The following is a 12,630-nucleotide window of genomic DNA, read 5'->3' as shown; positions in this document are numbered from 1 at the left end:
AAGAAGAAGAAGAAGAAGAAGAAGAAGAAGAAGAAGAAGAAGAAGAAGAAGAAGAAGAAGAAGAAGAAGAAGAAGAAGAAGAAGAAGAAGAGAAGACAGTCACCTTAAGTCAATGACATTTCAGGTGTGGACAAAACAATTTCAGCCAACATTCATTGTGACAAGAAGGGATTTTCTTCGGACATGCTATCTTTGTCTCCATTATTGTCATCTTGTGTTACAGCCCCTGATGTTCGAGCAACTGGGACCTCTGTATAAATTTGCAGGCAGGAAAGCTAGTTCCTTTTTCTTGCAGGTTCATTTCATGGAACTGCAGTCTAATAAATATGAATATCTCACAGTTTTGGAGAAGCACGAGTTGCATTGGTTTCTTGTCCGTATGAATTGGAAAGAGTTTACCGGAGTCAAGTTTTCAGCCCCAGCACTGTGGCTGAGAAATGGTATCTGAAAGACCACTGCTAGACTTCAAGATACTCTTTTAAAGAATTATACTCTGTTGCATCCAGTCTTCTCGCTCCCAGTGGCATCTTTATGTTGAACCACCTGGAAAGTGGTGGATTTTTACACTGATGACCGAGATATAAACATTTCTCTCAGTTGAGTAGTTGTGAGTGTTGCTGTCATCTCCATGCTATGAAATGTCTTTTCTCCATCTAGAGTCCTTCTGTTGTGGTCAAAGTTGAATGCCTCAAACTGAATACAGTTGTGTGCTATAGTCATGAGCATTTCCAGTTATTGACCCAACAACAGCATTCAATTTAAAACTTTGAACCTCTGCTTATGGGGAGCAGAGTCCCAGTGCGTTCAGTGAGTTCGCAAGAAGCCTTAAGGAGAAGTGGCGATGAAAAAGTTCACAAATTTCTTCTTGTAAGGGAGCAGTCATAGATATAGGTCGGCTGGCAGCTATTTTCAGATGTGAATTGAAGTACATATTGAAAGTTTCAAGAAACAGCACCAAGGGGCCACCAAGTTTTGTGCGTGTTCTTCTCCATAACTATATCCAAATAGGTTCACTGATGGATAGACTTCTTTTTCAAATATAGATTTTTGATAAATTTTAATTGATGAACTGCCTTGTCAATTTGCTTCTTCTTGGCATCATTAATGTCATTTGGTGTTTCATAAAATTCTCGTATTCGTATAGTTGAAGAAGCCGATTACTTAAATGTAACAACACCTGCTCCCCATCGATCCCAGCTATTCTCTTTCTTTTTTTTGCACCCCATCAGTTGTTTCTTTTCCTGGTACTGTGATCCAGAAACATACTTTGCCATTCACCTCATGCAGGTGGTCTTCCAAAATGGTCATCAGATCTTGAATATTAATTGTTCATATTGTTTTGCCTTCAGGCAGGAAACAAAGTAATGACCGGCCTTGACTATGACTAATCTTTCTATGTTTTGTGAAAGAATTTGCACTTTTGTAAGATCGGTGACATGAAATGTGCACTTGGTGCCCTTTAGTCACATCTATGTTTTTCTTTTTATGTTGTACAATTGTCAGAATACCATTCACACCTTGCTATGTCAACTGCACAAGGGCAATTCTCTGGAGGAGAAATTACACAGTAAACATATCCAGCGATTCGAACAGCTCCGACTGCGGGTGTGAGAAAAAACATTTTCTTAATATATTGGCTTCCCATACTTTTTACATGAATCATTACTTTGTTGACGTAAAAGCACAGATACCGATGACGAGTACCTCATTTTCTGGAAAATGCATACAAATGTATATAAAAATTATCGCGTCAAAGCATGATAACCGATTTGGCCGTAATATCAGTTTTGCTTTTTTGACAACTTTTAACGCATTTGAAAACAATTTCCTCCACAATTTCAAGTGCCGATTTTAAATATGTTAATACACCCAATTTTATCTGTCGAACCAAATAACTTTTATTTTTGTTGCAATTTTTTTTAGGGTCTACCCTAATCTTGCTTCCACTACTTTCCGTTTTTGTGATTTTTATTCAATAATATTACATTATAGCCTACTTATTTTTATCAAGATAATCTATGGAAGTGTAGATCCATACCAATACCAGTGTGAGCAAAATTATGAAAGTAAAGGTGAACTTTTCTCTTATTATCAGAAGTATTTGGTGTTAAATCTAAAGGCATATAATTTGCATTCAGTGTGCTAAAAAATTTTGAATTCATCACAGGATGATAATTTTCCAAACCACAGGCCCTCTTAAATTGGCCTTTTTTGATGTAGCAAGCAAAAATTGTTCACTGAAAAGCAAATTTCAATACAATTTTATATAGTTATAAGCCTGAGGATTTTTTTAGTCTTTGTATGCCTCAATATTGTCCTCGGACTTCAAGAAAGCATAAAAATTGGGTATGCATTGTCTTTACATGATTGTGTGACTGTTCAAAGTCCAACTTTTTGCTTGTTTTGCAAGTTGTGTGAAATTCTCTACGTTTTGAATGAATTTGAACCTTGATAACTTGCTAATTTATTATCTGATTTTAATGGTTTGAATGGTGAATTTCATCATTTTTACAGCTCTTTCTGATCCATTGAAGAAAATGTTCTTGGCAAATTGAATTTTTTCATTGTAGTTCCTATTATAAGAGCAAGAAACATTTTAAAATGATTTTTTAAAGTTTCAAACTTAGGAACTTCTAAAAAATGACTGAGGCGGTCTTTTGCTTTTGCTGTGTGAAAAAAATGTTCCTGAACTTATTGGCCCTGACACTCTTGAAATGACTCGAGGTACCTTCACACTCAGCTGACGGTTCATTATTCTCACAGGTATGGACTTTTGAAGCAAAGGAGAGTTCAGTCGGCCTCTGCCTTAGGACCATCTGTTCCTGTTATAACAACACAGCGCGCAACCAGTGCCATCTATGGCCGCCAGCCCTCCCAGCCCCCTACTTCAGACAACCCACCAACTCCCATTGCATTTTCCTACAAACCTCAGGACAATGGTAAATGGCAGAGATTGGAATTAATGTACTTTTGTAGAAATGTTACAACTCTGCCTCATGGCCCTAGAAGAATCCATATCACCCTCCAGTTTTATCAGTTATGCTATTACTTTTGGGGAGTTTTTGTGCCAAAAGCAGGTTATGGAAGTGGGCATCTTGTAGGTCTCACTTTTTTATTATCCATAAGTTGTTTCTGTCTGGCCAACATATGAATGTTCTTCCCTTTGAGGGTTGGTTTTTTTGGTGTGAAATGAGACTTTAAGATTTCCTGAACTCTGAATTGTGCCATTGTAATGAATTTGTAGCTCTATCAAAGTCTTTGTCAACTGTTTATCTTATATCAAGATTTGTGCATTTTGAATAGGTAGAAAGATAATTACAGCTTTGGAAAGCAAAAAGTAAATGTGTAAGTGTAACATCGTGGTGAAATCAGTTGCTGAAAATAAATACCACAATTAATTATATCAAAGAAACCTGCACGCTGGTCAATTTATCAATTTACATTTATTTGGGGGGGGGGGGGGGGGGGGGGGGCTCAACACATTTTATATCCATTTGAAAACACATTTCTGAGCAGAATTTACAGAAAAACGTTGATGAAAGGAAAGGCACATTAAATGAAACTTTGCAGTTTCCAAAGAAACTCAAGCTTTAGAAGTCGGTAACTTTTGGCGGGCATTTTCTCTCTAATTTTACTTCTGACATCAAGCAAACCCTACTTCCTTCAATCGCAAATATTTCATCTTCTATTCAGTATAGCTGAATATTTTTTTTAAGGTCAAAAGCAAATTAAGTGAACAAGCTTTAGGATAATACCAATAACTCTAAATGCCCAAAAATTGCAGAGCGTCTGATTTCAACATGTCATGACACAAATGATACTGCATGAAACAAAAAGGGAGAAAGATTTCTAAGGCCCATCCCGCACTACGACAGTCCTGTCCCGAGACAGACCTGCCTTGTCCCACAGTTGATTTTTTAGTTTCAAAACATACCGCACCAGGTCAGGACTGTTCCGGGACATAAGGCCCCTTTGCTTTAAGCGGCTTCTTTGAGGTTGCCCAGCCCACCTATACTATATCCTTTGTAAAGAAAGCACTGCTGTTTGTGCAGTTTTATCATGGTTAGCGGTCATTTTGCCCATTCAACTGGGCTCGCCGTGAAGAGAGAAGAGTCCTTGGGATCACCTAATTCCTGTGATAAAGTATGGTGAATTCCAAAGCTTGAAATGTAAATTTATATTTTTTTGTGTCTTTGATCAGCATTTTTCAGTAAAATCCACAGAGAAATGTGCTTTTTACTGGACATGAAAGATGTGGAGCGGAACCATAAAAGACGCTGAAATTGTCCAACAGGGGGGAAAATGCTGATTTATTTGATATTATTTTGAAGAGCACCAGATTTCATCATGATGCAATACAATTATTTTTTGTTTTTTTTGTTGCATTGCATGAATAGTAACCTGGATACTCAAATATCCTGCTAAAGGATATAGTATGAAACCCAAGTTTTAAAAAATTATTGACAGTTTCGGAAAGCACTGCAGCTTTCATGATGGCAGAAAGACTTGCCAAGCAATCTTTGACAGACAGCCACATCCAGACAGCCATGGAAGATGCCAAGAACAAACAAGAATTGCACAATCTTGTCCGAAATCGAGGTATGCTAAGATAGATCTCTCTCTCTCTCTCTTTCTTAATCTCTCTGTCTCTCTGTCTCTCTGTCTCTCTCTCTGTCTGTCTCCATCTGTCTGTCCATTTGTCTGTCTGTCTCTGTCTCTCTCTCTCTCACCCACACCCACTCACTCACACACACACACACACAGACACAGACACACACACACACACTGAGGAGGAGGGTGGGCTTGATGCTTGTCGAGTTATAAAGGTATGAGCATTTTTTTAAAGATTTGATTGTGTACATGATCACAGCTAGGTTACACTTAAGTTTCCTATGATACAATATTATATGTTTCTCAAAGAAAGTAGGCCTTCTACTTTATCAGTGTGTTATAATTATTTGCATGATTAAAAACAACTATCAGAGGATGAATAGAGCCCTCTTGAATTAGTCAAACCTGTTATTTAACTCATTCGCTACCTATTATTTTCGGCTTGTGGACGAATTCTTTTCGGGAGGGCGAAATGAGATGATGACTAGTGCGCAGTTCACAGGTCTTTGGGGCCATAAATTCAAATAAATATCAACATATTATATACCAACATTTTCAGTATGGTTTGTAGAATACACCTGCATTATTTATTTGCATATTTTTCAACTTTGGTTCCTGTAAGAGGCGATTATGCAACACAATTGTGATTGGATGCGGATAAAATTGGAAAATAAAAAATTTATAATCTCAGGTGAAACTAAAAAAACATGTTTGCACCTAGTCAAATGATACCTCAAAATAACCATAACTGTATATAGAACAGGAAAATATTGAAAAATTTGCAGTTATTTACATACATTCCATAATGTTTGTACATTTGGATCATAACATCCGATATTGAAAAAAATATATTTTTAAAAATAATTTTGAAAAAAGGATCACAAACAGAAAAAAATACGCTTAACTTATATGGAATTATTCAGAATTGCACTTGGAATAAACCTATACATGTCTTGAGTGGTACTTTTTGATTAATTTCACCCCAAAGTAGTGATTTTGGGGAGAAAAAAATATTTTGACTATTTAGATCTAGGCCTAGATCTAGCACTCAAAAATATTGATTTCTCAATTACAGTCCACCGGCAATTTGCGTCCAATAGTATCAATATTATAAAGAAGAGTCCTACATTTCTTTAGTGAGCAAAATAATTATACATTTTGTTGTGTAAAAGTGCTAAGACTGGTGTCTGGGCTATAATTTGGGCTTCGCGATAAAACAAAGTCGAATAAACTACGAAATCATGTTTCAAAACTGAATCAAAACTTCCGATTTTCGGTGGAAACGCTTGACCCGGAAGTCAACATTATATTATGACCTTTATTTTAACATGGATAAGTGGATTGGAATAGAAACCAAGCTAAAAATTGAACGTCGGTTCTCGAGCCGCCGGGGGCGGCTTAACGTACTGACGGCACTTGAGCCGCGCCGCCCCCCCACGGCTCGGCGTGGCGAAGGAGTTAACATTGAATCTCCAGTGAAGACCTGAGTTTGTAAAGAATCAGAATAAAACATTCTTAACTCATTTGCTACGCATTATTTTCTGCCTGTGGACAAATTTTTTTTTGGGAGGGCGAATGAGATGATGACTAGTGGGCAGTTAAAAGGTCCATGGGGCCACAAATTCCAATAAATATCAACGTATATACCAATATTTTCAGTATGGTTTGTAGAATACATCTGTAATGTTTATTTAGGTATTTTTCAACGTTGGTTCCTGTAAGAGGCGATTATGCAACACAATTTTGATTGGATGCGGATAAAATTTGAAAATAAAAAATTAATAAACTTTGGTGAAACTCAAAAAATATGTTTGCACCTAGTCAAAATAACCATAAATGAATAAAGAACTGGAAAATATTGAAAAGTTTGCAGTTATTTACCTACATTCCATAATATTTGTACATTTTGAACATAACATCCGATATTGAAATAAAAATAAAATTTTTGATAATCTTGAAAAACGATCACAAACAGAAAAAAATCCACTCGTATCTTATTTGGAATTATTCTGAATTGCATTTGGAAACCTATACATCTCTTGAGTTGCACTTTTTGTGTAATTTCATCAAAAAGTAGTGATTTTGGGGGAGAAAACAATATTTTGACAATTTAGATCTAGATCTAGATCTAGATTCTAGCACTCAAAAATATTGATTTCTCAATAACAGTGCATTGGCAATATGAGTCCAATCGTATCAATATTATAAAAAAGAGTCCTACATTTCTTTAGCGGGCAAAATAATGATAGATTTTGTTGTGTAAAATTACTAAAACGTTACTGGTGTCCGGGCTATAATTTTGGCATCGCGATAAAACAATGTCGCATAAACTACGAAATTGCGTTTCAAAACTGAATCTAAATTTCCGATTTTCAGTGGAAATGCTTGACCCGAAAGTCAACATTATATTTATGACCTTTATTTTAACATGGATATGTGGATTGGAATAGAATCCAAGCTAAAATTGAAGATCGGTTCTCGAGCGGCCTGGGGCGGCTTAGCGTGCTGACGGCACTTTAGCCGCGCCGCCCCCCCACGGCTCGACGTAGCGAATGAGTTAAAGGTGACTCTCTAGAAGTGTAAATCAAGGTATTGAAATGAGTATACTTCATTGATTAATAGCAAGAAAACAAACAAATAAAGATGAAAGTGAATGTCTACTCTCTATGACCACTTGCTGAAAGCACAAATTGTGCTAAATTAAAATATAACTCCATCTTTCTTTGTTCTGCTTGAAGGTCAGTCTCGTCTAGGCTTGTCTTATGCAAGCTGCGTAGGCTGCAGCAAATATTTCCCCTTGTCAATCTTTTCCTGTTGGCATGTTTTGCAGATCGAAGCTTGGGTTCAGAAGAAGTGACCATGCATTTGAACTTCTAAATTATGTAGTAAAATACTCGTTATATGAAGAAAGTGTGCGTTTGAGCGGAGACTACTGTAATAGGAACCATGCCACACTCAACCCAAATGAAAATTTTTCAGGCGGTCAGTCTGCTTTGTCCATTGAAGAACAAAGGCTCATGGAATCCCTTGACAGACTCAACGACAGACTGAAAGGTAAGATTTGATAGAGGCACTTAAAGTTACAAATGACTTTTATGCGATTAGATGAGTCTTTATTGTCTAAATTGTTCAATAATAGTGGGGGGAAAAAATCGTTTATGCTATCTCAGTCCAGCTTATATTTTTTTGCTTTCAAATTCTCCCAAGTGTTGTTTTGAAAAAAATAAGGAAAAGAGCAGGTGTATATATGAGCCTTTCCTAAAACCTTGGGACAGAAAGGGGGACACAAGGCATACCAATTCAAAATGAGACAACAGCCTTAAAATAATGGAGTTTCACAAGCTTTTACCGAGGCTGGTCCCAACGAATTCAAGCTGTCCGTGTTATACTCTATTTACAGACTTGATGTCCTCATGGTTGAATTTTGTTTGTTAAAAGTTTTGTTGAAATTGGTCTAAAGATGACAGTTAAAACATCTACTCAATCAATCAATCAACCATGTTTGTTTGATTGCTTCTGCCCAGTATATCAACAAATGTTTCATACATGTCATTTTGTGTTACAAATATTTCATGGTATTTGAACTCTTTTATTGCCAACTGTCTTTTCTGGATATTTATTTACCCAATATGACTAGAAAGACAATGTGGTTCTTGTGGCTGATAAGATTTAGACAACTTTGTGTTATATAAGAAAGACCCAAAGTTATAGCATTCAAATTTAAATGTCTTCTAATTATCATGCATGTATACAACTTTGTTCAGGTTCTTATGCACTTAAGTACATGTAGTTAAAACAGCCATTACCTGTGGTTCTCTCAATTAGAAGGAAAGTTTTTGCATTTTATTCCTGGCCTCCTTATTCTGCATGCCTCTCACCTACAATGTTCTAGTTTAACAAGTGAGGGGTTGCTCAAGTAGAAACTCCTTACTTTGAAAATACACTGTCAGGACAGTCCTAGTTTTTAAAAAGTTTGGACTAAGTTTCTTAGAGTTAATCAGGACTAAGCATTTTGTCAGCATTCAGGATGCTCCTTGTTTAACTTATTAATATTCTTATACCCACTTTGCCTTTGTTGCAGTGAATGACCCAAAGAGCAATGGCACTATACATTATCACCAGCCGTACCAACCACATGTAAGTTGAACTTTTCCCTACATAAACCGTGTCGTGTCTCTACAAATGTAAATACCAACTATTCATGAACATGCATGCTAGCAGCATGCACACACACACACACACACACACACACACGCACACACGCACACACACACACACATACAGACACACACATACACACACACACGTGCGCACGCACACAGTCGCACACTCACTTATACTGATGGATACAGATGCGCCTGTGCGCACACACCCACATATATTATATAATATAATACGTGAAGATTTTATTGTATCATCCTATTTAAGTTACGTACCAATGTTTCACAAGCGATGGGCTGCCACTGTGAAGCACAATCTTATAGCAGTTCCTATGTCATGCTTGTTTTTAAACCTTGTTATTAATTTCTTTGTTTATTTGACAAGGTGGTCCGTAGAACATTAGTAATGATAGACAATGATCTGTGAACCATCTATTTGTGGTCCTCTCAATTAGAAGGAAAGTTTTTTAATTTTTTTTAGGAACCCTTAACTATACTGGTTTTCGTTCATATTTCATATGCTGTTGATATGGAAGTGTTAATTAATCGTTTGAAAATGGTGGAATACAAGGATCTAGGAATACAGGGTGTACTGAATATATATATAACACAGCATTTCATTTTATCATTCAATTGATTGCTCAAAATTGTCTAGAACTGATTAATTGTCAACACAAAAATTCATATTATGAGTCTGGTTTATTAATTTAAGAAATAAAGATATGGTGGATGATTCTGCTTTTTAAACCCCTTATCATGGAATTGGAATTAGATATATGCTGCTAGTCTGTTCACTTCCATGCGTGAGATTCAAATTTAAATGGAAAACTGGAATGAGTGAGTGAGTGTGTGAGCAAAGGTATTTATTGTTAATCTCTGTTAGGGCTCAACAGGACATAGTGCAAGAATGATGGCTTTATCCCTGATAAGAATGATGATACTAGTGATACATTGTTGATATGTTTTGTGATAATTTGTAAATCAGTCCACATAGCCTCTTATTTAGCAAAAGTGAGAAAAAAGCATCATGATAACTCTGGAAGTTTTTGTTCTCATCTTTTTTGGTTTTCCTTTTTTTCCCCCTCCGAGTACTCCCATTACTTTTAGTACTCCTAGTACAAGATATTAAGTCATTGCTAGACATTTTTGTGTACATAAATGATGTACACTTATGATATATTTTGTGTTTCTCCTATTTTGCTTCCCATACATCAAGAAATTTTCATGACATGAGCATCATCGTGTAGGCAAATCAGGTTTGTAAGCCAAGCATATTTTACTAAGATACATAAATTTACATAAATATTGATTCCCCGTTACTTTATATTCACTTGCTTAATACTATGCACGTGATGAAAAGTTATTTTTGTGATGTATTTCGAGGCATGCAATCATGTCGGAAGTTTGAGTTGTGCCACTTAATTGTTGCTCACAGTTAATGTTGTAATTTGTTGCACTGTGTATAACTGTTGTTGTAACATTCACATTTTATCAGAATGAAACCATTATTAAATTAAATTGAGGGGAAATGAAGGGCCCGAATTAGTTTTGAATCTTTGGTGCTTATGTACTGGTCCAGCTCATAAACAATGTTGCCACATATTGCTTAAATTAGTTTTCACTCACAGTAGATACTGCTAATGATATTTTTTGTTTTTTATTGTTATTTAGGGCTTATTCATGGTTTTTATAACAATTTGGAACACATAAGCCTATATAATATTTGATTTTTAAAATATCTTTTTGATGAGAACGTTAACACATTCACCAAAAGTCTAGGAAAAATGCTTTTTGTAGCACTCTACTAAATTCACTTCTCCATTATGCTCAAAAGAGCTGTAAAAAATGTGATGTGAATTAAATAGGTGTTGAAAGTATAGTATATATATAGTATAATAATATGATTAATAAATTTTGATTCTCCGTTAGTGCGTTTCCACGTGTTGGAAATGGTCCAGTTTTTTTCCGTAGCTAATTGGCTACAGTTGAAGTCTGTAATGTAGTTAAGTACTGGTACCTTTCCGGAGTTCTTTTTGCCACTGTAAGCAGAGAAATCACTGATTTTTATGTCAATCACCCGTAGATAATTTTGTGTTGTAACTATGCTATGCACTTCTGTCCACCCAGTACAGTTAATGCACTTTCAAATTTTTAAAATGTCTTGGATTTTTGGTGTTTGTCAAAACTGTGGTTCCATTTATAACTGTCTTGTGAGCTCATCATTTCTTATTTCATTTTATAGTAGAGGAAAAAAGAGGAAAAGTGAAGAAGGGAAAGAAGAAGGGGAGTAGGTTGTAAAAATAAAGAAATTCTAAACTTCTTTAACCCTCCTCGTTGGTCGATATTTACTATGCACCATGTAGGCCTACGTCGTTCTTGGCCCATATATATATTAAATAGAACCTATTGCCTATAGAAAAATACAGGGTGAGCCACTAAACAGCTTTTTGGTGTATTTTTCTCCTTTCCGAAGTTTTGTGTTTCAAATTTGTACACAACACTTTGGAGTCTGTCATCCGTTTTAGATGAATCCACAGAATAGTTTCTCTCTACATAGCATATAAAAATTAGATAATGATTTTCAGCTATATCACCATTTTTGCAGCATGACGCACTAGTAATTGGCATAAGGCTTCCGATTGGGCCATATTGCAAGCTACAGTTGTTTTACAGGCCAAAAGAAGTTTGCAGATAGTTTTTCTCAAGCACAGAGCAGAGAGCTTTTTGTATTGAACATTTCCTCACCACCAACTCATTTCGTAAGTTTCGCGTTTCGCACAAGGTGCGGAAATAATGATAAAGTGTCCTTTTAAGGCCTCTGTTGGTGTCAAGGGTGAAAATGGTCCATCAATTAGGACCTGTAGAGAATCAGAACTTAAAATTCCCTGACAAAATGACCACTTCAGGTCTAACACACATCGTTCGCATCCCTTTAACTTTAAATGTCAACAATGTGCAGCATTCAGTATAATAAAAATATGAGCCCCATGAGATGTCTGTATCTGTCCGTAGACAATGTCTGCGCAGCTAGGACTTTCCTACATCTCAACGGTTTGCATTCTCAAGGTAGATCTTCATCTACGACAGTACCATTTTCCTGTTCGCGAAGCTGGCAGGGATCAGAGGATAGCAATGTGTTCATGATTCCTCCATGGTATTGAAAGGTGTGAACATTCCCTCTATGACATTTGGTTCTATGGCAAAGCCAAGGAGGTTATGTTGTAAGGTCCTTGGGCAAAGCCCATAATATTCACCTTTCAGTGGATATGTTACGAAATAAATCGAAGATTAAACAAAAATTATATTCGGACTCTGAATCGAGTCTAGCATGACGTCACTTCCAAGTTCCGAACATTTATGAAAAAATTTTCGATTATAATGATACCAATCAAGACGTGAGCTTTAAGGAGGGGGGCTGGTTTATAAACCTATCTCGGTAACTGTGACTTTTCTGATAATGCCGTATAGGAAGGTATGCAGGAAAACATCAGGTCTAAAAATGTAACTTTAATTTTTTTGTTTAAGTCTACGGTTACCATGGTAACGGCAGCCTTATTGAAAATAAACAACTTTCATAAAAGTAAAAAGGATTTTTTATTTACCAATCAAATTTGGTACATTGATAGATATACTCAATACAAAATTTTATACTCTTGGGATCTTGGATATCTCGAATAAGAAAAAGGAAAAACGGTGCAACGATGCAATCACGCACTAAGATTACTAAGAAGCATGTTTTGTATATAAAGAGATCAAGAGCATAATTCTTCTCATCTTTCAACTTTTCAGTCCTTGAACTTTTATTTTGCTTATTATGTAACAAAATGTCGTTTTCTCTCTCTCTCTCTCTCTCTCTCTC

The 12,630-nt window shown here is 36.0% G+C and overlaps 1 protein-coding gene across 2 annotated transcripts in view; it reads left to right on the top strand.

The window, feature by feature from the left end:
* Positions 1-12,630, top strand: part of LOC101861002 — a 51,783-nt gene that overhangs the window by 31,172 nt on the left and 7,981 nt on the right. The window contains exons 7-11 of one of the 2 annotated variants that reach the window (XM_013088257.2): positions 2,764-2,939; positions 4,468-4,599; positions 7,591-7,665; positions 8,693-8,748; positions 9,988-10,027. In XM_013088257.2, the coding sequence (XP_012943711.1) occupies positions 2,764-2,939; positions 4,468-4,599; positions 7,591-7,665; positions 8,693-8,748; positions 9,988-9,999 (451 nt within the window). In that variant the 3' untranslated portion in view covers positions 10,000-10,027. The remainder of the gene's footprint in view (positions 1-2,763; positions 2,940-4,467; positions 4,600-7,590; positions 7,666-8,692; positions 8,749-9,987; positions 10,028-12,630) is intronic. The other variant, XM_005108713.3, reaches the window with a different exon arrangement.

Source organism: Aplysia californica, unplaced genomic scaffold (assembly GCF_000002075.1).
Source record: "Aplysia californica isolate F4 #8 unplaced genomic scaffold, AplCal3.0 scaffold00711, whole genome shotgun sequence".
In the NCBI taxonomy this organism is placed as follows: Eukaryota; Metazoa; Mollusca; class Gastropoda; order Aplysiida; family Aplysiidae; genus Aplysia; species Aplysia californica.
The sequence above is the reverse complement of the archived record's forward strand: the minus strand, read 5'-3'. Positions and strand labels throughout refer to the sequence as shown.